This window comes from Caretta caretta, chromosome 25 (genome assembly GCF_965140235.1).
Source record: "Caretta caretta isolate rCarCar2 chromosome 25, rCarCar1.hap1, whole genome shotgun sequence".
Classification (NCBI taxonomy): Eukaryota; Metazoa; Chordata; order Testudines; family Cheloniidae; genus Caretta; species Caretta caretta.
In genome coordinates, this window is record NC_134230.1 from 18,127,984 (window position 1) to 18,154,982 (window position 26,999).

Sequence of the window (26,999 nt, forward strand, 5' to 3'; positions counted from 1 at the left end):
TTAAGAATATTCTTTAGGCAATGATCTGTTGTGTGCTCTAGTCTGTGTTCTGAACCACTGTTCAAAGAGCTGTAGGAAGATTAATGGTGCAAACTTGACAATAGCTGTGTAACTAATGACATGGGGGGGGATCACAATATCTCATTTCTTTTCTCTTCTGGAGGGCAGGAGACAATAACTGTCCTCCCTCAGAGGGAGAAGGGACAAATGGAACAAAAACCCTGTTAAAGGACATCCTCATAAGGTTACTAACACCTGATTTTAGTGCAATTCCTGCTGATCTAATTACCCTAATTTTAACATGTAAAATAATTAGCTTCTAAGAAGAGCCATAGATAACCCACTGTTAGCAGGTCAATATGAAAGATATTGTGTGTCCTACTTTCAGCAGAGTCTTCAGTGTGGTTTATTTTAGTCCCTTTGTCATTGGTGGCCAGGTTGTGCGTATGAAGGACAGAGAAAATGGAGCAGAAGGAGTAAGGACCTAATTCATCTCTGTCCTAGCATTGAACTTGGCTCTGGGCCTGGGAGAGGAGGCAGTCCTGGAGCTGCAGGTTTGTCTGCCAGCTCAAGTTAGAGAAGCATCAGAGGCTGTTTTCACCTGTTGCCGTGGCCTTTCTGACTATGCCCCAGTGTCCACTTGAGAAATTTTAAAATGTTCCCATCATTTCTAACACATGTTTAGCTCCACCGGTGTCAATGCTGGGACCTCTGGAATAGATGGGTCATTGGCTGCCCCTGCTGCATCATCTCACCTTTCTCAGTAAAGGTCTAGCCGGAGCTGCCATGATGGTTAAAACACTGGCATGAGGGGTTCCCAGCACTGTTAACGCTGCTGACATAGGATGAGGATTTTAGATCTATTTCCCTTCTGTGTATACTGTGAAACACATGTGGAGGGGATACCCCAATAGACAGAGGATGGGGAGGAGCAGCAGGACTGTTGCAGCATCTAAAGGTCTGAGTCAGGCACCAGGCCCTGTAACGCTAGGCACTCTACACTAATATAACAAGAAGTCAAGTGCCCCAAAGAGCTTACAGTCTTAGCTAGGGGAAACCTCATGTTTGTCATTTTTATATAAGCTCCATCTGAAAACTGCTAAAAGAATGGATGCTACCTCTGCAATTCCTTGAACATGGGCACACCTTAACTTAGTAGTGCAAGCCTGTAGTGCCCAGAAGTTATTAGGGCATGGAAAAGTTAATGTGCAGAACTGGCTGGAATTAATGCCAAACTCTCTTGGGGAAATTCCTTATTAATGCAGGTGACCTAATAAATCAGAGGCAAAAAATGAGACTGGACTCCTCCAGTAGCCACACAATCGAACACCACTGGCAGTCCGTTCAGGCGAGGCCTGGCATTAGACTAGTGGGGGTTGAGGCACAGGGGCAGTGCTGTTTGTGGCAGGCCTGTGACTAGTACCGCTATAAATCAACGGAAGCACAGTGGCAGAGCTGTGTTCGTGGGGATGGGGAGAAGCCCTGGAATACTGTCCTGTTGCAGGCCCAAGTGCATTGCTAGGAATGTGAACGTGAGCACTTGCACAACTGTTGCCTGCTCTAGTGAGTGCATGTGCTCACACTCTCAGACCCAGGTGCAAATGTAGCTGCCAGCATTTAATGTGCGAAAGTATCTGAAACAGACCATTGATTCCCCCCCCCCCCCACCTCAAATGTAGCTGATACTGTTCAAGGCGAGATGTGATTTATTTATTTATTTTTGGTCCCTATGACAGAAGGACGGTGCGGTTTGCAGCAGGGGCCTGTTTGTACTGCAGGCCGAATGCTTCCTATGAGTGCCCTGCAGTCTCTACACGTACAGCATTGCAGCGGCGCACCCTGGGTGGTGAAGACACTCCGTGGGGACGGGAGAGAGCTCTGCCGTAGGCAGCAAATAACCCGCTCCGCGAGCGGCAGGAGCCATGGTGGTGGAGCGCTGTGCACACTAGTGCTTACGTTGGTGTAATGGATGTCACTCGGGGCGGGGGAGGGGTTGGAATGCTCACACCCCTGAGCGACACACGTTTTGCTGACATAAGTGGGAGTGACGACATAGCTACGTGTTCTTTATCAATAACTTGGAGACAAATATTTAGGGCCTGATCTTGTGTTGCTCCGCTCTGTGTCTCATCATTTGCAGCTGAGCAAAGGGAATGTAAAATGCTGCTCTTCTGATCTGGTAGCACTTTGCATTCTGCACTGGCACAAATGATTGCACAAGGTGCAGGTCATCCAACTACGTAGGGCTAAGTTCATCCCTGGTGTAATGCTGGGGAAGTCAGTGGACTTTCAGCTGGGAAGGGTCTGGCCCATTGTGTCTGAACAGCACCCAGCACAATGGGGCTCCAGTTCTGATTGGGAACTTGAGTATTATCATAATAAGTATATATACTGCAACTGCTAAGCTACCAGCTATATGCATGAAGATATATTTTCTTTAATATTGTCTAATCTATTTCCATCCCTAGATCCTAGTGCTTCTGTTTGTGTGTCTGTCCCCATCTCTAGATTCTGGTGTGTTTATCCATCCAACCTTCCCTTTATTCATACATCTTCTCTAGGGGCCTCATTCTCCACTGCTTCAAACCTAGTTCAGCTATTTTCACCTGTGCAAAGTGGATGTAAAATGTGAGCAGATCAAAAATGTTAGTGTTTCACACTCGCTCTGCACAGCTATAGATAAAGGCGCAAGGAACAGGGCAATAAAGGGATCAGGCTCTGTCTTTCTGAAAGGTTCTGGCTAGATTTAGATAAAAGATGTGGGGTTTGGTTTTTTAAATGTTAACCAACATGTTTTAAAACAGGGGTCAGCAACGTGTTCATGGTAAAAATTTTGAGGTCTGTGGTAATTTTTCAAAAAATTGAATGACTGAATGACATAACCCCCCACCAATGTCCATCACTACGTCTGGTAATTTTGTCAGGTGTCCATCGCACAACATAATGGTGCCAACCCCTGTTTTAAAATGTTAGTGTAGAAAGGGTAAATTGCATTTTAACATGGACTAGCTGATCAAGCAGCTTTGATCCTAATCTAGACAGACCCAGAGCCTTTATATATTAGATGACAGCATAAGAAAGTCCAGGAATGGAGGAGGTAGGAAGTGGGGTTGGGACATCTTTGCGCGGGGTGGTATCTAGCAGCTTGGTGTTGCAGTGGATGCAGAGTGCGGCTGTGCCCAGCAGATGGTGCCTCTGAGCCAGATGGAACCCATTGGAAATAAAGTGAGGAGAAAGAAAAGAGAAATGTGACCGAGATGGGGCAGTTGGCAGAGGAAGGAAGCTGATAAAAAAAAATGAGAGAGAGAACAAAGAAATCGCGACCAAGAGGAACAAACTGTGGAGGCAGCTTTACTTTTTGGGCTGTGGAAAAAACTTCCAGGGCATCTCAATCACTGGAATAACAGGGAGCAGTCTGCGTTGTTGCAAAGGGCTTGCAAAAGGAGCAAATAATCTTGTGGCTGCTGCCCATACTGAATGGGAAAAGGGATCCTGTGAGCAAGAGCGAGGAGGAAACTGCCTGCCGGAGACTGCAACATTTCTGTAGCAAAGTGTGCTCCAAAGTTCTCTCCAGGATCCTCTGGGCTGCAGCTCTTGGTGGGGAGAACCCCCAACCGGGAAGGTTGCCCTAGCATTCCCCCCTTGCCCCTCCCACGCATGCTTTGGGATTATAGGTCATTTTTGAACAAACAACAAAACTAGCGGATTTCAGAGTGAAATTCCGGAGGAAATTTAAAGAGCATCCGGATCCGGAGAAAAAGAGAGAGAGAAAGAGGAAGGAAAATATAAATAAAAACGTGGAGTGAATCTAAGGCAATCAAAGAAGGGACGAGGAGAAAGAAACTGACACTGACGTGGAGATGGGGTGAGATTAGCAGTTTGGTTATTATTCGCGTGTTGTTTATTGCATTAATAATTGAAAGAACCTGATGTGGTTTTGATGTAGCAGAGTTGAAGGGATCAGGATTTCCAGTTGCAGTAAAGAAATTCAAGTTTAAATATAAAAAAGTCCCCTAACCTTTAGGGGTTCAGGAAGTAGATAGTTGCAGAGATTTGTAATTTACTTTGTGACCCAAGGTGTGGGTGAAAGGCTCCAGTGGGATTCATATCTTGTGTAAAATTCAGAATGACCCTTTGGGGTGAAGTAAAGCACCTCCTGCGTTTGGAGCCCTTCCCAGAAGTTAGAGATTTCTAATTTTATTTTCTGTTGTGACCTTGGTGTTCAGTAAAATGGACTCTCCTTACATTTGTAAATGGGTAAATGATTTGCCTGAAAATCTCTGGTCATAAGCCCTACATTCTTTCAGGGGTGAAATATACTCTAAGTGGCTACCAGGCATTGGCATGGAAATGGGAGTTTAGCCTGGTATTTGGTTTATGCACTGTGTCATTTTAAGGATCTGACATGCTGCTGTGAGTAAGTTTCTTGTGTAATGAACACTTCTGGGCCACTTAGAAGCATGCTGGGGCTGGAGGAAGCCCCTGCCTGCTCAATCTCTCCAAGCCTTTCAGTTTGACATTAGAGGAGAAATAAGTAACATTTTAATGGCTTGTGTTTCTTTTGCTGAGTTTTTGATTTCCCTCTTGGGCAGCCTGGGTAAAAAGATTGAACAGGGTGAAACAGATTCAGGCGGCAGAAGGGACACAGACATGAATTCTGATCTCAGAGTCTCAGTGTGAATCTATGGTTTCAGAGGAACAGCCGTGTTAGTCAGTATTCGCAAAAAGAAAAGGAGCACTTGTGGCACCTTAGAGACTAACCAATAAATTGGTTAGTCTCTAAGGTGCCACAAGTGCTCCTTTTCTTTTTAGTGTGAATCTAGAGTAAATCCATTTAAGTCAGTGGGGTTTACACTGGGCCAACTTAGATCAGAAACTGTCCCCTGCTTTCCTGTATCATCTCTGCAATCCATACAGTGACTCCAAAACCCCCAGCCTTGGAATTGCCAGGAAGGGTGTAGCAGGTGGATAGGTTAGGACTGGCATCTTATTTTCCAGGACCATGGGATGAATCCCTCTTCTTGGAACTGTCATGGCTACACCCAATGACTGTACAATTTCGTTAGAAGGTTGCCACTTCTCATGCAAAATGTTGGGACTGTGGTCACTGTGACAGTGTTCTTAGATTTCGCTCTAATGATAATGTCAAGGCAGCAACATTATAGTTAACGTGGAGATGACATTTCCACCCAACCCCCATCTTCAGTCACAGAGAATTTCTGAGCGGAAAGGTCTTTGTGTTGTGCATAGATTACATGGAAAGATTGAATAGCCAGCAGCAGGTTTAGTGCCCTGGATTCCCAAAAGATTAGGAAAGTGTTACCTTTGAAATGATTTTCCACCAGTTGGTTTTAGTTGATTTATATTTTAAGCAAGGAGTCGGTCCTTACCCCCCATTGACGCTTGTCAGGTTTCCCTGTAACCCTTGTTCCAGTAATATCCATGGTGTAGCTTTCATGGATAATTCATTCCTGAACTCTACCATATCCCTGGTGTACTGTAGGTTTTAAAGCATTGCTTTTTTACCTTTAAATAGCTAGTTGTAAATGTCATTTGGGTCACAAGGGAAGTGAATTCAGTTACCTCCTAGCTGAGCCCATACTGGGCATTTGTCCACATTTCAAACTAGCACAGGACAGGCTAAGACAAGGCCTAACGTTGGCTGCTGGTCATGCTTCAGGAGCGCTGGCAGAGCTGTTTAGGAGCAATACTGGGAAAAGAGCAGGTTAGAACTAAGGTACATTGACAGAGCTGTTCAGGCTTCCCTGTGTGTGACCCCTGCTGTGCAGTGAAGACAGCACAGATGAGTGTTCACAGATGATAGGGACTGGAGAGGCATTAGCAATACTATATGGGAAGCCCAGGACTAGTCCAGTTGGGGGGCTGCAGGTCAGGGCTGAGGTGTATCAGCTGAGCTGTGTGGGGATGGCGTGTCAGCAGCACCTATGCCTGGTACTAGCTGCTGTGATGAGACTCGTTTCTGGAATACGTGAAGAATTACTTAGCTACGCTTAGGACCCATACCAATGGAGGGAGTGGATTGCTGTGCATATAAGCCCCTTGGTTTGTGTGTGGCAAAGGAGGAGCCAAGAGACCTTAGAAACAGTGGGAGATGGCACAGTTACCACTCTGGGGTGGCTAAGTACACTGGGCACCCAGTAACAGAGGGTCATCACTGCTCAGGATGCTCCCCCGGTGGAGATAGGTTTCTGGTAGAAGAAATGCTTAACAATGTGCTGGGCCTTTGAGTGCCCCTGGTCCCCTTCCCCTGTGCCTGAACTTGCATGCTTGGCATTGTGTTCACCAGGCTAATCCGACTGGAGCATATTCAGCCAGGATTTCTCAGGCTACTTTTATCTACAAACAGGCTGGTAGGGAGCCACTTTTCATTCTTCATACGGAGCTTTCCTGGTTAATTCCACAGAGGGAGAAGCGGCCTGCAGTGATTCCACAGTGGGAGCTTCTTGGGAGGGACAGGCTGCACCGCTCCATTCACCCACAGGGATGTGGGGCTGCAAGTCCTGCCTCTCTGCACCCCATCCAGACACTCAACTCACCCTTGTGTTCCCACAAAGCAGTGGTATGCAGTATGGAACGGAAGGAAGCTGCAGCTAAGAGGGCTTGTGAGCCTGAAGGGAAGAGGCAGTATCTCTAGCGGTTAAAGTCAGGGGCTGAAAGTCAGGACTCCTGGATTGTATTCTCAGATCAGGAAGGACATGTGATCTAGTGGCTAGGGCAGTCAGGCCCTTAGAGGCAGCTACCTGAGCCCTGGGGAGAAGGAGCACCTTGGGTTATCAGTCTTTGTCCTTTTCACTCACCCACATGGCTAACCCAGGAGTAGCTTTGATGGGCTCTGGAGGGGAGCCACATCCAGCTCTTCCTGTCTAGAAGGATGGGTTGCTCTTGGGAGGAACAGAGTGGGGGAAAGGTGCAGGGGATCCTGTAGGCTCTCCCCTACTCCGCCCCAAGCAATGTCACAATAAAGTCAGCAGGGTTTCAGACTACATTGGGGAGAAAAGTCAAGGCACAGAAAAGGGCACGTTGCAGGAGGGAGAGAAGGAACGGAGGAATCAGTCCACACACTCCCCCCAGCCTCACCTCACACCGCAGTTCTGAGATCCAGGGCTCAGTCTGTCTGACACACACCAGAATCCCCTCCTCCCCCAGGAAAAAACTTCATATGGAACCAGGGGCGGCTCTACCAATTTTGCCGCCCCAAGCAGTCGCCACCAAATTGCCACCTCCGCAACAGCACCAGAGTTACTGCCGAATTGCTGCCACGCCTGGAAGAGCGGCGGGGCCTCTCACCGAATTGCCGCCACGGGACCCAGACTGCCACCCCATTCTGAATGCCACCTCAAGCACCTGCTTGGAAAGCCGGTGCCTGGAGCCAGCCCTGTATGGAACAGTCCTGCTGTCTGTGGCCTGCAAAGTGCAGAAGGTCAGACTAGATGATCATGATGGTACCCTCTGACTTTAGAGTCTATGAATCTTTCCCCTCACTGAGACCTCTGGTTCTGAGAGCTAACAGAGGGGAGAGCAGTGCTTAATTTGCACCAGCAGGCCTCGCCAGGACTGAGCCGCAGCGTCTCTAGGCCTGGCAGTTCATAGCCCGGCACCTCTGGGCTTGCTGTATCCATTATGAATGTAAAAAAATTGCTTGAGTCCCAACACCTCTTTCATGACAAATTAAGCCCTGGGTGAGGGCCCTGTCCCTGCTGCATCCAGCACAATCTCTTAGCTGACTCAGCATGACAGTGGGCTGAACTCCTGAATGGAGCCAGGTGACGGTCCCTTTCACACTCGCTTTCTCTTCCCTGGCCCCTTCTGCTCCCCTAGGAGTTGCTCCACCCAGGAAACAGAGCCAGGGCTGTGGGAGGGAAAGGACGGTTAGAATATGAAATGAGAATGTGAGTAATCAATGGGAATGGCTTTAAAATGGAATCCCATAGAACAGGGACGACGCCCATCCAAAAGGGGAGGAGACGGGGTGTCTAAACCCCTGCGTCTCATCCACCTTAGATCTGCTCCTGATGTCCACCTGGACGCGCCAGTGAGTGCAGAACATACCGACACCTTCTGCAGGCTGGCGCAAACAAACGTCTGCAAAGGTCTGAGGCCCAACTTGGGAGCCCCGTCTCTCTCTTACCTTACCACAACAGCTGGGAAACCTTTGGTGCTCTCTGAACCTGAGTTTAATCACTCCATGACTTTCTCATCTGGGGGCCTTTGCCTTTGGGCTTGCTCACTTTAGCAGCCAGCAGAGCCCAGGTCTAGCAACCTGCAGGGCACAATGCAAAGACATGTTTCTTGCAGCGACCCTACTCTCTGTGCTGTGAAAATACCCAGCAGCCCAGGTGGAACATACTCTAGAAATCAGCAGCAGGAGTCACAACCCCACAGTCCTTCCCTGGCCCGGGGACTGCTGCACAAGTATGGTTTATCTGGGCAGATAATTCTGCTGATCTGATCCTTTTGGGCCTGCCGCAAAGTGTGTTGTGCTTTGGATGGCTCGAGGCCCATGTGCTGCTCAGGTCTGGGCTGAATGTTACACCATCAGCATCTAACAGAAAGGAGAAGCCACCCTGCCTTGGCAGGTAATTCAACAGCCCAGCAGCGTGGATTCCTCAAACAGGCCTCACCTGGGCAGTGCGGGCAAGCTTCCCGCATGCACCATCCCATCTATTGGCATGCCACAGCAAGAGGGGCAGCTCGTTCTCCTTGGCCCATCCCCCACATCTCTGCTGCTGCTAGCCAATGAGGGGGCCGGTTACTGCATATGGGGACCTCCCTTTTCAGTGGGAACTGAAATTTCACACCAGCAGTTTCCAACTGCTGCCCTAGTGGTAAAATGACTGATTCTGAATTCCACAGGCTAGCCAGTGCCCCTGGCACTGGAGTGCCACCGAGCAGAAATCTCACTCTGAGACCTACCAGAGCAAATCTTCCTCTTAAAAATCATAGCTAACAATCATATCTGGGGCAGAATCACCCCTCCCCAGGCACATACTTCAGAACTTATAACAGGGGACACTAAGCATCAGCTTCTCTTGAAGGAGCAGCCTTGTTAAGGACCATCACCAGTGCAAAGATTAAAACAAATGTCTGGTCTCCACTCATTCAGTGCAGGGGGCTGGGCGGGTGAACAGGACATGATAAGCAATTCAATGAACCAAGCATGCATGCCACAGGCTGACGGGCAGGATTGCTGGGCTAGGTTTGATGATGGCCAAGAACGAAGGAACCTCTAAGGGGAAAACTTCCTCTGGAGTGTGCAACAGCCCTGAAAAGGACAGGGAGAAAGATGGAAGGGAGTGAAATAGCAAGGAGAAAGCTTGAGCCAAAGGCAGCTTTGTAGTAGACAGGAGAAACCGCTCTCTGCACCCTCCTCTTGTTCCCACCCACCAAAGAAACCCGTTGGATGCAATAGAGGATCTAAAGCAACCAATAAGAACCTGCCTCCCTATCTCCACCCCACCCCATGAGCCTTGGCAGGAGGCTGCATTTTAACACATGCCCTCAGTTAGGAATCCACAGCTGCGGGAGGAGTTGAAGAGAGATCTTGGAAATGTCAGGCAGGAATTTCCCAGATAGCTGCTGTCTGCACTGCAGTGGATTGCACTCCTGAAAGAGCCGAGCAGTGACGGAAGAAACATCCTTTCCCCGCGGGTTCAGGACCCTGCTAGACAGCCGGGATTGTGTCCAAACAGAGAGGGTGACCAGTGAGAAGCACTGGAGATGCTCCAGCACTGTAAAAACTCAGCTCCAGAGATAAATGCTACTGAACAGGCTTTTGAAATTCTACCTCTTTATCTGATCTGGTTTATTCCTGACTATGGGAAAACACTTCTTTTGTAGGATTTTGCACCATCATCATCTTGGGAAGAGGGGCTAGCAAATGTTGTTAGTGCTTAGAAGGGGAGTAAATTTTAATCCCAGCTCTGCCACTGACTCCTATGTCCTGGGGCAAGTCCCTGTTCCTCAGTTTCCACACCTGTAAGACAGCTGTGCAGCTCTAATAAAGAGGATTAATGAGTGACCACTGTGAGCTGCTCTGATTAAAGGCATCCATAGCCTTTGGTTCCTTGCTGCATGCTGGAAGTGGGGCTAGGCGTGTGTGTATGTGTGAATGCTTACTCAAACAATCCCTTGGGACGGGGAAGATGAATGATGGGATCTGAATCAGGAAAGGGCTCAAGAGCTGAGCTCCCCACTGGCAGTGCCAGGCTTCTCGCTTACAGCATGAATGTTGCCTTGTTGTAGCCTGCCAGGCCTGCATCTGTGATGCGTGTGTTTTGTATAGATCCGTACCAGTGGGTGTATTACAGGCACATTCATGCAGACTTTCCTGGGGCAGGCTCAGGAGGGTCATATGTCTGATGTTTCTCTGTGGGTGTGCACAGGGGGCGGGGTAGAGGGAGGAGGAAAGGAAATGGGGGGCCCCTGGAGATAGGGATTTGAGTATGCATACACTGCTTAAACCACATGGGGTCTGACTGGGATTTGATTTGATCCCTCTGCTCATCAGGTTCATCCTATCAATTTCCAGTGCTGTCTCCTAAGGAGGAGCAGCTGCAGCCTCTCTTTGTGGGGCCCTCACTTGGAGATGGGTTCTCTCCTTCTCCAGCCTGTGGGGGTGTTTCAGTTGCATTCTCTGAATGGACTGGGTCAGGGCTATTTAAAAAGATACCCGTTCCGAATGGGCCTGTAGGAGAAGCTGCCAAAGGAGACAGGGGTGCGTAGTCCTGGATGGACTAGACACCCAGCTCTCACCCATGGCTTAGTCATGCCAGTCTATTAGAGGATAGAGGGGTGGGCATTGGCTTTTAACCCTCTCCAGGTTTTGCCTTCTTCATAAATGCAGCACTGGTGAAAGTGCTGGATTGGGAGTCCTAGAAATCTATGTTGTCTCCTTGTCCCTGGGATGGCAGACATCTGGGCATGCCTCCCTAACTATACCCTGTGTCCTGACATGGAAGGGCTCACCTCTAGGGGCTGGAGGGAATTCAGTCTCTTGGGCCCATTCAGTTCTTAGTTCCTCTGTTGAGACCACCAGCAAAGGTGACACACCAATGATTAGCTACTCTGGCGTTTGTGATGTGGGCCCCAATCTGTCAGGAAATGAACTCGGACACTGAGGTGATGGCAGGCATATAAGAACCTAGCTAGAAATGAGGCCAGCAGACAGTTACACATAAACTGCCTTTTGGTGGGACGACCAAGCCAGGCTGAGGTTCAAATCAGTGACTGACTCTGGGAATGGGCCACGGGATGGATCACTTGATGACTACCTGTTCTGTTCATTCCCTCTGGGGCACCTGGCACTGGCCACTGTCGGAAGACAGGACACTGGGCTAAATGGACCTTTGGTCTGACCCAGTAGGGCCATTCTTATGTTCTTCTGACTCAGGTGAATGGGTCCATATCTCCTTGCCGAATTGCCAGTCTTCTCCAAATACCTGATAGTCAATCTCAGCGAGTGGAGTTTTCCTCCTGGAGGCCTCTCCCTCCAAATAGGATCTCATTGCAAGAGGCGAAAACAACACAGCCTTAAGACAGCACTGTGATGCTGTAATTCTTGTATCATGTGCCTTGATTCCATGGTGATGGGCACACTAGAAATCACTAGATTAACTAGACCAGGGGTAGGTAACCTATGGCATGCGTGCTGAAGGCAGCACTCGGGTTGATTTTCAGGGGCACTCACACCGCCCGGTCCTGGCCACTGGTCTGGGGGGCTCTGTATTTTAATCTAATTTTAAATGAAGCTTCTTAAATGTTTTAAAAACCTTATTTACTTTACATACAACAATAGTTTAGTTATATATTATAGACTTATAGAAAGAGACCTTCTAAAAACATTAAAATGTATTACTGGCACGCAAAACCTTAAATTAGAGTGAATAAATGAAGACTCGGCACACCACTTCTGAAAGGTTGCTGACCCCTGAACCACCTCTTTGTTCCCTTTGAAACTGCCGAGTTCTGCCCAGGAGGGTGGCTGGTTGGATTCCCTGCTGCCAGGATGGTAGAACACATTCATCAGACAGCAAGCCATCTTAATCTAATGGTGGGACATATAATAAGTAAGCTCTACCCTTCCCCCTCAGGCTGGGACCAAAACCAGCGCAAAGGGGCCTGGATCCTTTCCAGTTGCCATCATCAGGCACTCACTGATCGTGTCTCAGTCTGAGCCAGATCTTTGTCTTTTCACTTTGCTTCTCTCTTCTTAACGATCAGCAAGGGGTCAGCCCTGTGGGGGGATGTTTGTGACTTTATTTACACATGCCCTTTTCTGCAGGCACACTGAAAGGAACTGTTAGCATTTACGGATGGGGTGGGGGGGGAGAAAACCTGGATTTGTGTTGGAAATGGCCCACCTTGATTATCATACACATTGTAAGGAGAGTGGTCACTTTAGATAAGCTATTACCAGCAGGAGAGTGGGGTGGGAGGAGGTATTGTTTCATGCTTTATGTGTATATAATAAGATCTTCTAAACTTTCCACAGTATGCATCCAATGAAGTGAGCTGTAGCTCACGAAAGCTTATGCTCAAATGAATTGGTTAGTCTCTAAGGTGCCACAAGTCCTCCTTTTCTTTTTACTGATGTGTGTGACATCCAGGTATATCCATGTAAAATGGGGGTGGGGGACCAGGCAACCTGACAATTCCAATCCAAGGCGCTTTTGAGGCTATTTTAAAATGGTTTGTGGTGCGTGTGGAAAGGAGAGTCTGATGGCATTGGCCAGAGGAAAGCAGAGTGCAGACAGGTGCTGGGCAGTCATGCCCCACAGCCCTAAACTGCAGCCCCCGCCCTACAGCTATTCCAGTTCTGGGTTCTCAGGCATAGCCCTGCCAGTGCCTCTCATTCCTGACCCACAGCCCCCACTTTGCTAATCCTGTCTGGGCTTCTCCTGAGCAGATATTGTCAGCTGTGCTGAATTGTGCCAGGCAGTGTGGTGGTACTTAGTTGCAGAAAAAATTACAGGAAGGGTTAGGTGGAGACCATGTAAGTCACTGTTGTGTGGCCCGTGGAGGGTTTGCCCTCAGGTCCTGGGCGGTCACTGGCTGTTTCACCAAGTCCTCCCCAAAGCTGGTGTCTCTCTCTCATTGGCATGTTTTCGGTTCCTATTCCTCTTTTGTCTTCTCTCCCTTTCAGTTTCCAGTAGAGCCTGTTTCCTTCCTCTCTTTCTTTCTGTCATTTGTTTCTCCCTGCTTCGTTCTGTCGCTCAGATCCTGGGAAGGCTTTTGTTTCTCAGCTCTTGCTGTGATCTTGTCAAACAAAAAAGCAAAACCCGAGAGGCAGGTCTTATCCACCAGCCGGACTCCTCCACAATGAATTTCTGTACCCTCTTATTTGCTGGGGTGAAGAGAAGGCCCCTCCCCCAACAACTCCAGCACCAGGAGAGGGGCCTGCGGCCCAGGAAGTGCTGCTGATGAGAGAGACGTAATAACCAAGTGTAGTATCTGTTCAAAGCATTTCTGTAATTCTCCTACACTGAGCATGAAGCTCTCCATAGCCTTGGGGCTCTGCACTATATGGGAGCATGAACTATAGAGAACTAGAAGAGCTGGAGGCAACTGGGTGAGCTTTGAAATCAAAGTCCAAGCAGCTGCTTCCCAGAGCACTGTTCATATGCCAGAGAAGCATCATGACTCATTCATAGCTTGGGTACTTAGGGGTAGGAAGCGGCATCCTGGCCCATTAAACTGGCTCCCCCATTCCAGGAAGCAGGCTCCTATTAACAGGGGTGGAGGAAAGTTTGAGTGCTGGAGAGGGAGAAGATTCCAAATATTACCACTGTCGTGCAGTGTGCAAGTTAGTTTTGTTTTCTAGTGGGAGAAGGACGGTGAGGTGTCCCTGATATCCCAGCATGCAATGCATGCAACCCTTTCCCCTTCATTAGCACTTTCCAGCTGATGGCCTGAAGGTGCATGAGTGACTGGAGCCTCCCTAGGAGATAGGACAGTGTTTTTAACTCCATTTTGTAGATGGGGAAACTGAGGCACACAAAGGGTAGGGACTGGACCCACGGCCACACAGTCAGGAATAGAACTGAGGAACCCTGGCATACATAACTGCTTTAACCGCCACATCCCAAATGGACATGCAAGTGTAAGGCTGCTGTTCCCAGCTTCAATGAGAGGAGCAGGGTGGTAAGACAGCTTCCTGGATTCTGCATGTTTGGCTTCCTCAGCCCCTCGGAAGCTGCCTTGATGCAGGAATTGCCTCCCTTGCAGCAGGTAAATATGCATCGAGGTGCAGCCCCTGCTATGCTGCGGGAGCAGCCAATTTGTCACCTGTTCAAATGGGGAACATCGGAGGTGATTGGTACCTGTCTGGTTTGGGGAGTCGGTGAGGCTTGGACCTGTGTCGCCTGGAGGGACAGACAACTTTCCTTGTTAGTATGAAGTCTGGTAGCTCCAACCTTCAGGAAAGACCTTAGGGCATCAGCTGGCACATGAGTGGAGCTCAGACAACAGCCATGAGCAGGAAGTTCCAGACTGTCCCTCCACAGCATGGCACCCGGGCAGCACCTATTCCAGTGCAGAGTATCAGGACTGGAGCAGTGTACTGGGTGAGGAGGCTGCCTGGGGTACCTGTGCAAAGAAAAGGTGTGAAATGGCCAGCACACTGGAACTGGTCCATTCTGTTATTTACATGGCGTTCCCCTGCCGTTTTCTTCCCCTTTCCTTGGGATCTGCAGGGGGCAAAGTAGTGCTGCCCTGTGCGGTTATTGTCTCACAATTACACCATCAGCAGCCAGTCTGACTGTCCCTTGAGTCTTGCCCATCTTGGAGCAATCAATACAAAGATTTTGGTGGTTTTCAGTCATTAAAAGCCAGCAGTAATTGACCCCTCCCCCTCTGCCCCCCCGGGGCAGCCTCAGTAGCAAGCCCGAGGACTGAACACCCCAGGGAAATGGGCTCCCCTTTGACCTGTAGAGGGGTCCCCCCAGGGTGGTGATTCACGGGCTGGCTCCTTTGCTGTCTGTGCCAAGTGCTGCAGACGATAACCCGGCAGGTGACATGGGGTGGTTTGCTCTTGCTTCTAATTGACAAAAATTAGCAACAATAAACATCTCCCATGCATCCGATGAAGTGAGCTGTAGCTCACGAAAGCTTATGCTCAAATAAATTGGTTAGTCTCTAAGGTGCCACAAGTCCTCCTGTTCTTTTTGTGAATACAGACTAACACGGCTGTTACTCTGAAATCTCCCATGTTCCATCCCATCTGAAAAGCTGCAGAAAGCGATGACACAGGTTCCTCACAGCCCTGGGGCCTGCTGACTTGAGCTCTGCCCTGAAGAGGGCCATGATGTCAGTTGCACCCTAGGTGGCGGGGGAGGCGAATGTAGCCAGTTCTAGCTCACGGCCACCCAGCTACTGCAGTGTTCTCTCTCTGGGGAGGCGATCACTGTGCAGGGACAGCTGGTGTGCATCTGAGCCTGATCTAAAGCCCACTGAAGTCAGTGGGAGAGTTTCCATTTGGATCGCAGCCTCACTGACCGGACCGGCTCTAGGCACCAGCAAAGCAAGCACGTTCTTCGGGCGGCACAATTCCAGGGGCGGTATTCCGGCCACCCTTTTTTTGTTTCTTTGGGCAGTTGCATTCTCGGAGCTTGGGGCGGCAAAAACCTAGAGCTGGCCCTGCTCACTAAGGGTGTGAGGAGGGGAAGGGTACCTCGTGTCAGTCAGTACCATTAAAAGTGACCAAACACCATTTCAGAGCCGGTGAAATTACGGACACACTTGTGGAACCAATCCAAACTTTTCACTCCAGTTTGTCCCAGGCATTTATTGCTAGAGGATGTGAAACCACAATAAACAGGGAAGAGTCTCTGGAGCCAGAGCACTTTGCTACATAAAAATAGCATAGTGCTAAAGCCAGGGCAGCCCCTGTGCTCCTGCTTCCGGCACAGGGGTGGTTACTCTGAGTTACGTGGCGTCCCCTGTGAGCCGGACCGCATGTCTGGTGACGAGAAATCATTACAAATTACAGACTTGGAGAGACTGGGACCAAGTGAGCCTCCTAAATGCTGCCCGACTATGGGTGCTCTGTGCTGTGTGTGACAAATAATGGCTGACTTTTCCATTGCCAGGAAATGAATCACTGAGGAGACCAAACCAAGATCTAGGAAGCTGCTGGAAGACTGATGCATACTAACTTCACTATCTAGTAGTCTGTCCAGCCGTTACTAACCAATGTCAACAACTAGGTAACAAACTGCCTTTATCTCTGTCTGCCCCTTGCCCTGGGGTCTGGGATCAATGGATAGGAGTGTTAGTTTCCCACCCGCTGGAAATTGTGCCTCAAAGAGGTAAGGTAGGACTTAGGCTCGCCACCCCCACACATGAGCTGTGTATAAGATGCAGCATGTGTTAAGAGGAGACCAGGGACTTGGAGGCTCATTAGGAAAATACATCCGGGGCGGGCTGGGCGAACTGACCAGAGGGAAATCCCAAAGCTCCCTTTAGAAGGAGCAGGCTGGGATCCCAGGGTCAGCATCATGTGCGGCTGTGCATGTGATCTGAGTCCAGGGTTGGGCAATGAGAAAAGAGCCGCAACTGGGGAGTACAGCGTACAGCCTCTCAAGCCTCGGCGACAGTAGTGGGCTTGGCCCTTTCTGGATGGAAGGGTAGGTTGGCTCACTGCAACAGGGAGGCCTCGAGTGGGGGCAGGAAAGTAATTTTCTGGGTTACAGGGGTCATATCTGGGCCGCACCAGCTGTTTTCATGCCTTGGAGTCTAGGATGTATCAGCTCGAATTCAAGTTCACCCGCTCAGCTCCTGTCTGCAATGGCCAGTGCCTGAGGTTTTAAAGGAATTCTGAAAAAGACCTCGAGCCCTAATGCACCTGGCCTATTGTGTCACAGAGACAAGTGCCTTCCTGCCGTGCTCAAGTCATGTCCTGAAGCCTGAGAGCTGGGTTTAGCTTGTATATTACTGGTCATAAAATCCAGCCCCGGCTTGTGGCTCGCCAGCCTTCTGCAGCAGCTGATTCCATGCTCTGGCTGTGGTAAAGTGTTTCCTTTCATTCATTCTTACGTGACCTGCCTTTAATCCCATGATGTGACCTTTGCTGCAGGGTGCTTGTCCCGCGCATAAGCCTTGGGAGGAAGAGACATGCTGAAGGGGAGACATTTTCTGTGCTCAAATCCCCAACCCCACACTCTGTTCAGGAGCACAAAGTCCCAGACCCTACAGGAAGGAGAGTTGGTGCAGCGGCAGGGACTCACCACGAACTAGCTGCTATGGTGCTACGTGTACTACATTCAAATCAGGCTCCAAATAATGTGCCCCCCCAGCTTAGCGTAACTCCCCCCGCAGACTACGCTGCAGGGGCCCCAGCATGTTAGAGCCTGGGGTCCTATGCCTGCATATGTGACACACTGACGCTGAGGCCTGCCCTGTGTTATTGCGGATGTGACATCTGATCTTGTGACTAGCTGGAGAGTGGGGAGAGGCCACGGGTGGCAGGGCAGAGCCCTAGTAAACTTAGCTGGGGTGGGCTCTGCAGTGTACGTGCTGCTGGCTGCCATGGCTGACGGAAGGGGTGGAGGAGGTGGCAAAAAGGGCTACAGGGCCTTTAGTTTTCTTCTCACTGGCATCAGCTAAGAGCATCAGGGAATGTCTGTGTCTCAGGCCCTCTTCCTCTGGAGAAGTACAAAGAATCCCAAAGAGGGAGAAGCCTGGAGTGGGAGCCCGTAGGAATAAGGGGTGACCGGGGTGAGTGGGGGATGCTAGAGCCTTTCCAAGCCTGGGGGTGAAGAGTCGCCTCTCCTTCGGCTGAGCCACACTTGGCTGGAGGGTGCTCATTCATGGTGTGCTCCCCAGAGGTGCTGGCTCAGCGGGAGCTGGGGGTGCTCAGCACCTCGTGTCCCTGGAGAGGAGAGAACTAGCAGAAATGCTGTGTGCTTTGCAGAGTGCGATGCAGATGCCAGGAAGCCGGCTCACTTCCCAGACTGCGCTCAGCACCCCCGGCTGCCTTAACAGTTCTGTTCGTTCTGTTCCAGGGAGCAGCCGATCTTCAGCACTCGGGCCCACGTTTTTCAGATCGACCCAGCCACGAAGCGGAACTGGATCCCTGCCAGCAAACACGCCCTGACTGTCTCTTACTTCTACGATGCCACGCGCAATGTGTACCGGATCATCAGCGTGGGCGGCACCAAGGTGAGGGCCCCACGCAGCTTGTCAGCAAGCTTCTCTCGGGCTGGGATCACTGAGTGCTTCCTGCTTCCCTCAGACACCATGCTGGGCAGCCCTCAGAATGGAGTGCTCCAGCATCTCCACAACTGGGCGTGGAAAGTGTTACAGCCAGTTTCTTCACGCTGATGTAGTTACTATCCAAGGTGAATTTAGTGCTGGTGGAAAGACAGCGCTGGGACTGATAGCCCTATGCACAGAGCATGCCCAGCACAGGGACTCACTTCCTCCCACCGGTGAGCCTGGCCTTGTGGCTGGGGGGACCCCTCTTGGCCTCTGAGGGCTGCTCTGGTCCTTCTGACCCTTTTGGCCTCTCTGATGATGCCAGTTGTGGGGCAGGTTTTGTGGCATGCCCTAGACACAGGACCCATTCATGTCACATGGCCTGTCCGACTGGAAAGACTTTTGCTCACTGGTGACTTGGGCTGGTGTCCTAGAGGTAAAAGGCTCCTGTATAGCACCATGATGGGTGAATGATAAATGTGAGGGAATTCCCAGAGCCATCCCGCGCTGTAGAGCTTTGGAGAATACAGTCCATCTTGCAGAGTACAGCAATTCCACTTTGACTGAGAGTCCCCATTCCTTCCCCCCACAGGCCATCATCAACAGCACCATCACCCCCAACATGACCTTCACAAAAACCTCCCAGAAGTTTGGACAATGGGCGGACAGCCGAGCCAACACAGTATACGGGCTGGGCTTTGCCTCGGAGCAGCACCTCTCCCAGGTAACGTTGCAGGGCCTGATGGCAGGCTGACCCACCCAAGCAATGGGTGGGAGCTGGGGGGAATCGCTACATAATCTAATCCACCAGGAATGCCAAAGGAAGTATCCGATCAGGTGTCCATGCTCTGAGGAGGAAGGGTCTGGGAACAGAATCAGGTACAGTCTGATCTGGTGGGGTGTGGAGCCGGGAAGCCCTGAAATGTTCTGAGAGACAGAATGAATGTCAGAGTCACATTTTCACATGTGCCAGAAGTGACATTTTAAAAAGTGACATAGGCTGCTAGAACCCAGATCCTCACAGGTATTTAAGCTCCTAACTTTCACTGATTTCAGTACCCTTGAGGACCTGCCTGAGTGTGTAAGGGTCTGTCTACACTGCAGTCAGAGGGGCAACTGCAGCATGTGTAGACACACCTGAGCTAGCTTTGATCTGTCTAGCTCAAGTGACAATAGTAGTGACTCCTGTACAGCCCTTCTCAGGCCCCGGTCTGTATTCATGCAACTTGGCCATAGAGGCTGGAACGAGGGGTGTGGTGGGTGCTGCATCATCCCCTGGCTTGAAGTGGTTCCCATCATATACAGGGTTTACAGTTTGGGTCCATGGCTCTCAGCACCCCCACTATACACATTGTTTCAGCACCCCTGAGCTTGGCCATCCCGCTGGGCGCTGGCAGGATCAAAGCACACTCAGAAATGTCTACAGATTGCACTTAGCCACTTCTGACAACTTTACTGAACACATATGTACGGCATGGGCACCCTCACAGCAAGGACTCAACTCCACACACCCCAGCCCAGCAGCCTGAGCTCAGTGGAAAAGCCAGTGTGGACTCTGGGTCCTGGTCTGGGATGGGGTGGGGCCGTTCTCTGGACATTACCGCTAGGTTGGGGAGGAAGCAAAAAACATGCCAGATCCCTGGAAAGAGGCAGAGAGAGGGAGAAATAGCGACAGGAAGAGGGAAGTAAACCCTAACGACAGTTCTCGCTTTTCGGACGTTTCTGTAAGACAGTAGAGTGACCCTCTCCCCATCTCCCCCCTGCCCCTCCTAGTTTGCAGAGAAGTTCCAGGAGGTGAAAGAAGCAGCCCGTTTGGCAAGGGAAAAATCGCAGGATAAAACGGAGCTGACCAATCCTGCCCTGAACATTACATCTCACCAGGTAACTTTGGCAGCTGGGATGGGGCTGCTAGGGAAAATGGTCACCACCCCATTGTCCTCTGGCAACAGGGGCAGAGCCCATCACTTTCCACAGAGCGCTAGCCACCATCAGGAAGGGCCCTGAATGCAAATCCCCATGGGAGGCATCGGGCACTGAGCCAACCGGCCTTCGCAGTTCCAATCCCTGTCACATCTACAAAAGCATCTAGAAAAGGACTCCCGCGTCTGCGGAGAATGGCCCGTGCCAGGGCTCCCCTGGGTGCATTTCATTAAGGTAGTGCTGATGGAGTGGAGTAGTCGATAGCCAGCCCTCCACTTTTCTCTCCCCTGGAGACCAAGCCTCCCTGGTCTCCCTGGCACCATGTTGAAAGCTTGACCTGTCTCCCTAAACCAGCCTCCAGTGCCTGCTGGACGGAGGAGAGAAGACGAGCCGTGGTGCATTCTACCCCTCTTCTAGCCACGGCAGCTCTTCAGGAGCTGTGCACCCTGAGGGTGCATCCCAGAGGTGGCTGTGCATTTCCCTGATCTCCTGGCAACAGGAGGGGAGCTGGGGGATGAGGACACTGCGTTCTCTGGGCTGAGCACAGATGGAGCAGCAGCAGAGGAGGAGGAGGCAGTGCGAACAGCACCTTGGCCTGCAGGAAAAGGAGGAGGAGGAGGAAGCTCTGCGGAGACTGGAAATGCCATACATGATGGAGCAAAGGGAGAACTCTCTCCAACGAGGCTCCCATTCTCTCTCCCTAAGGGGTGGGAAATGGGGAAGGGAATAGAGAGCAGAGTGGGGGCAGCAGAGCCAGCGCCCACCGAAGTGATGGGTCATCGTGTGAGAGCTCCAGGGGCCAGTCTGGGATCGGTCAGTCATGGGGAGGGCTCTGCTCTGCACACCAGGTAGAATGTGCCTGTGTGTACTGGGGACAGAACACTTCCAGCACCTCGGTGCAGGCTCACAGCGCAGGGCTTAAAGCAGCTGCTGGTTCAGAACAGCTCAGTGTAACTGCAGCTCAGGAGAGGGTGTCAGCGACTCTCCTCTCGTTCCCTGCTGCCTATTCAACTCAGCAGCACTAAAACAGGACCAAGGCAACCTGACCACATTGGCTACTGCTCTGAAGGGGGGTGGGTGCAGGGGGCACTGGGCAGGGGGCATGTGGGATGAGGCATCGGCCCTTTATGCTTCCTTCTCATCTCTCCCCCTCTTCTGTGCGTGGGAGGGAGGAGGCAGAGGCAGTGGGCAGCCTTCCCCGCCAGCCTCGTGCAGAGCACCAGGTCAGGGCCACCATTGTTACAGCACACAACTCGCTGACAGCCTGGTCTGCTGCCTCCGTGTGCTCATACCACGCGCAAGGCCATGATACCAGTGTCTGGGTGGGGGAAGTTGTGTCAACTGGCCAGGTGCATTGTGGGCAAGGTCACCTTCCTCTGCACCATCCGAGATTGACTGCTGCTGGAGGAGGACTGGAAGGATGGAGCAGGCAGGTGGGGAGAATTATCTCCCCTGCCGCATCCGCACCCCCCCCAGCCACAGAAAGGTGGGCTGCTCCTTCCTCTGCAACGCTTTGCATGTCTAATTCCCAGCTCTGCCTTTGTAGTGCTTTGCTTCATCGCCTGAGATCCGGGCACCCAGCCCTTCCATCCATGGAGCTATACATGGCTCTCCCCGGCTCTGCTCCTTTGGGGAGTGCAGCTGGCTCTTTGGAATTTGAACCCCCACCTCTTGCTGCAGGGCGCACGTCGCCCCCTACATGTCACTCAGCCTCCAGTGCTTAGTAAAACCTGCTCTGGAGACAACACGGGGCCTCATTCCCCTCTCACGCCAGCCTCAACCGGGGGCTGCCCCATTGACTTCAGAGACGCTAGATCAATGTAAAGCTGGGGGAAGTGAGGGGAGAATCAGGCTGCCCTCCTCCTCTGTCCGGTCTGGCACTGGCAGGCACTCAGCAGGCCTGGGCCTGGGAGCGTGCTGGGCGCTGCAGTCTCTGAGATAGAATGCCCTGTCAGCTGAGCTAATGCTGCTCTGGAAATGGTACATTTCCATGGCAGGCGACTGATACTCCAGCTCCCATGTGAGGGATTAATATCCCACCTCCTGCAGCATCACATGCTCGCCCCCGGGGCGACCACTCGCAGCACAATCTTTGGGTTTGCACCCCTTGTCAGGGCGTAGCCCCACCTGGGGCAGCTGCTGCATTACAGCGAGCCCGGTAAGGCAGGAGAGATCTAGGGAGAGAGCCGTCTACACACACAGCCCATAACCCTACTGCCTGTCTGTATACACACACCCGCCCCATCGCTAGGCTGTATGCACACACTTGCATTGCCCCTCCCATGCCCCACCAACCTGCAGGCATCTGCACACACACCCTTTCCATACTTCTCACTGTGTGCCTGCACACACATGCACCATCCCATACACCTTGCTGCTTGCCTGTACAGACACATGCTCCCTGGCCACTGCCAGCCAGGACACACATGCTGTCCTGCACACCCCTCCACTGGCCTGCACATACACACCCTTCCATACAGTCCATCGTTGGCCTGTACACACGCACCCTGTCCTGCACGCTGCTGCCAGCCTGTACAAACACCCTCAGATGCCCTCTTGCTGCCTGCTGTTTTTGGGTCTTCACACGTAAATAACTGATTGATCCGGCCTCCCTGGTTCCCTGTGTTTCCCTCAGCTCCAGCGTCCTTAAGCTTCAGACTTTCAGAGCTGTGGATCTCAGTTTGCAGCAGCCCTCCTCTTAGGGGCCATTTACCTGTCCATCATGTCCTGCTTCCACAGACCCAAGGTGTCTCGAGTTGGGCGCCCCACAGTGCGAGGCCCCTAAAAGCAGGGGGCAGTTTTGAAAATGTCCCTAGGTGCTGAGCACCCTCAGCTCCCATTCACTCTATTGGAAACCAGACTCTTCCCCTTCCCCTGCCTCAGTTTCCCCATCTGTAAAATGGGGGTGATAGATAAGTGGGCAGGCAGGCAGGGGTGTGTGTTTATAAAGCACTTTGGGATCGTGACATTCCTAGTCACCCTTCTTGGTCAGCGCCTTTCTCTTCAGGCCTCTCCACACACAGGGCCCTGTCTTGCTCATTTACAGGCATCAGCAGATTCCTAGGTCAGGTGGTTGTCCTTACCCTGGAAAGTCACTGAGATCAGGTGTCTGGGTGTTTGTGGGCTACCTATAAACCCTGGAGGACTCCACTGGTCCCAGGACTGGAAGGAGAAGTCTCAGCCAATCCCAGACTGGGTGGGCTTTGATGTCTAGCACTCAAGCTGTCTTTTTATAGATCAGTTTGTAATTTCTGTGCCTACTTTCTTCCCTGCTGTCAGCAGACGTGCAAGGAGCTGGGGGCTCTCAGGTGGCTGCGGGGTATAGAATCTGCTTGTGCCGCCTGCATATACATTCCTGCTCTGTGGTGTCTATTCTCCCCAGATAACAATCTGGAAGGATCTTTTGATAAATCCCATTGATATTCTGTCCTGATGCAAGCAGGGAGCGACAGTGCCATGGAGCAGGGAGTGCACTCTGGGGCAGGGACTGCATCTCCCTTGCGTTCGGAAAGCGTCTAACGCCTGGCGGGCACTACTACAGTATAAGTGGCTCCTGCCTTCTCCATCTCTGGCCGTCAGGGGCTCCCTTCTTGTCCAAGCTCACCGCTCACCTGCTAACCCAAGGAGCAGAAACTAGTCTGGGCAGCTGAACTCAGGCGTCCTACCCAGCAGGCCAGTCACTAGCCATGGGCCCCTGCAGGATCCACAATCTCCATCTCCCTGACAGGTTTATAGGTTACTATGTCTTGGAGCCACCCGGGGAACAAGGCAGATGGCAGAGGGGTGGGGCAGCAGGGCCTGAACCCCTGAAGCCACAAGTTTGGGGCCAAAGAATTTACCACCTTAAAAAAAATGCACATAAAGAGCGAGGAACGCCTGGTGAACTCATCATGGAGCAGCTGGGCTCTGAGTCCACCAGCTCAGAGATTTTTGTGCTAGGACTCCTGCCAGAGGCACAAGGCGTCACTGCGGGCTGGGGCAGTGAATACAGGAGCCACTAACCAGTGTGGAGAGGGGCTTATTAATATGAAAACAAACTTGTGCCTCTGTCATCCATCCATCTATTCATCCATCCCCCCCTCCATCCACCTATCCATCCCTCTATCCCTCCATCTGTCTATCGCTCCCTCCATCCATCCATCCCTCTATCCCTCCATCCATCTGTCTATCCCTCCCTCCCACCCTCTATCTATCCATCTATCCCTCTATTCCTCCATCTATCGCTCCCTCCATCTATCCCTCTATCTATCCATCCCTCTATCTATCCATCCCACCATCCATCCATCCCTCTATCCTTCCAACCATTTATCTATCTCTCCCTCTATCTATCCATCCCTCCATCCATCTATCCATTTCTCCCTTGGACCTAGTTTGTGTGTCTGTCTGGCCAAATATTTTGCCCATCCTTTGGTGCCTTGGGCATCAGTGCTGGTGTCAATCAAACAAAGAGACCAGGTGGGAAGGAAGCACACACCCCTCTCCAGTCCTATTCCAGCCCCTTCAGCATCCGTCTCTGGAGATTCCCACACCTTAACCTCCACAGTCTAAAGCCCAGCAGCCTTTGGCAGCCTTCCTGGAGCTGAGATGGGGATCTCTCCGTTCAGCGTCTGTTGATGTCATGTCTAGGCAGGCCACAGGGGTTGCTGCTTGTGATATGAGATGCTCCATCCCCCCCCCCCAGGAGCTGAACGGAACCTGGGGTCACCCCACAGCAGTGCAGAGCACTGACCTACAGGGCCCCACACCTGAGCTCTTCTAATGAGTCAGCCTATGTAAGACGCTGGGTGACCACATGTCCAGAGATCTGCCTGACGCATGGTAACCCCCCTGCAGGTGCTGCCCAGCACCGTCATCAGCTCCAATGGGCCGGGAGACGATAAGCTGTTCCGGAGCCAGAGCGCTGACGTCGAGATAACAACGGAGAAGGAGCGGCTGAAGAAGATGCTCTCCGAAGGGTGAGGCAAGGGCCTAGCTGGGGCTTTCAGGTCCCAGCCCAGCTGCTCAGGGCACTCTCAGGTCCAGTCCCCAGCAGGGAAGGGGGATCCCAGCATTTCCCATCCAGGGAGGAATTAACTCTTCCTGTCTCCCTGGTCCCCGGCTAACACTGTTGCTCCCACAGACTCAGGGTACAACCCCGGGACCCCCACCATCTCAAGCCTAGTGCTCAGGGCAGGACCCTTTTCTGTTCTCCTTCTGGCTGCATGCTGCCCCTAAAAACCCACTGCTGCCTTACATGAGGACATAAGAACTGCCATGCTGGGACAGACCCATGGTCCATCTAGCCCAGTATCCTGTCTTCTGACAGGTTTCAGAGTAGCAGCCGTGTTAGTCTGTATTCGCAAAAAGAACAGGAGTACTTGTGGCACCTTAGAGACTAACAAATTAATTTGAGCATAAGCTTTTGTGAGCTACAGCTCACTTCATTGGTTTGTTAGTCTCTAAGGTGCCACAAGTCCTCCTTTTCTTTTTGTCTTCTGACAGTGGCTGGTGCCAGGTGTTTCAGAGGGAATGGACAGAACAGGGCGATTATCGGGTGATCCATCCCCTGTCGTCCAGTCCCAGCTTCTGACAGTCAGAGCCCCCATCCATACATCCCTCCCCATTCCCCCACCAGGGGATCGCTGCAGCTCAGGGCTGAAGCATTTTGGCCAAGCAGCTTGTACACACAGTGGAGACGAAGGGAGGGCTCTGCCCCAGGTCCTTGGTCTGAGGTGTCCGGTGTTCACACCTGTCTACCTGGCTCAGGGCTGGGCTGGTGGTAATTCTCCTGGGGATTCCAGGCAGATCCTGTCCCTTTCTCTTTTGAAGTCTTTGGGCTGGATTCTGCCCTGGGACTGCCTGGCGTGGGGGTGGGGAATGACAATGTTTGCATGTTAGGAGGTGTTTGAAGCTAAGTGTCATTTGACCCCCACAAAAGCCTCTGGGGTTTAGTTTGGTTCCATTTAGTCACTTTACTGCAACGCAAACTCAGAGCCAGAGCAGCTGGGTGGGTTCCAAGCCCCAGGCTGCAAAGCCCCTTCCTGGCAGCTCAGCCTCCTTGCCGTGGCTGCTAATCTGGCAGGGGGACATCCCCAGCTCCAGCGCCATGCAAGCATGTTGCTCCCGAGCAGCTGAGGCATCCTGTCAGCTGCTCCTCTGCTACGGCGGGAGCCATGTGGATGGTCGCTCATCCCCTGCCCCCCTCCCGATTCCCAAAGCCAAACATGGCAATGGCAGGAAACAGACACAGGCTCCGGCCTGGCACAAGTGTCTAGATTCAGGAAGTGAGATCGAGACCAGGTTGAAAGCAGCCTGGGCGGCCGTAGCAGCCCCATCCCTTCTGCCCTCTGGGAGCATGTGGTCACCACTGACCCGTGGATCAGGGAGAAGACCTGGGGGTCCTGTAGGTCAAAGCCCTGCCATAGAGATTAAAGACAAGACTCTCCATCTACGGGTCGTTTAACCCAGCCCTGGCTGGCGAGGGAGGCTTCTCCCCAGCCACATTCAATGGCACGTCCCAGGCGGAATGTCAAGGGGGAGGACAGTTAGGCAGGGCAGCAGTTTGCCCAGGAGGAGGCCATGTCCCTGTCGCCAGCAGACCTGCGCTTCTGACGGGAGCTTGCAGTGTTTGTCTTTTGTTGGAACTCACCATTGCTCAGCGCCGAAGCCATGGTTTCCAGGACGGCCTCCTTGGTGTTCTGAAGGACACCAAGGCTAGGCTAGAGCAGCCCCTGGATGGGCAGGGTCACGGTGGCCTGAGGTCCCATCCCGCGGGATTGGCTCTGATTAGGGCATGTCTGTGTTGGGCATTGGCTCTTCAGAAAGCTGCCCAATGGGGGAAGGGAGGCCTCTCTGCTGAAACACCCCCAGGGGAGGAGAGACCTCTC

At 51.8% G+C, this 26,999-nt stretch overlaps 1 protein-coding gene across 4 annotated transcripts in view; it reads left to right on the forward strand.

The window, feature by feature from the left end:
* The first annotated feature begins 3,213 nt into the window (after nt 1-3,213).
* HOMER3 (homer scaffold protein 3) overlaps nt 3,214-26,999 on the forward strand; it is a 38,256-nt gene continuing 14,470 nt past the window's right edge. For 2 of the 4 annotated variants that reach the window (XM_075123362.1, XM_075123361.1), the window contains exons 1-6: nt 3,215-3,865; nt 16,107-16,223; nt 18,021-18,177; nt 18,806-18,937; nt 19,987-20,094; nt 24,967-25,088. In XM_075123362.1, coding sequence (XP_074979463.1) covers nt 16,210-16,223; nt 18,021-18,177; nt 18,806-18,937; nt 19,987-20,094; nt 24,967-25,088 — 533 coding nt within the window. In that variant the 5' untranslated portion in view covers nt 3,215-3,865; nt 16,107-16,209. Of the gene's footprint in view, nt 3,866-16,106; nt 16,224-18,020; nt 18,178-18,805; nt 18,938-19,986; nt 20,095-24,966; nt 25,089-26,999 lie in introns of all 4 variants that reach the window. The other 2 variants (XM_048830835.2, XM_048830836.2) reach the window with 2 other exon arrangements.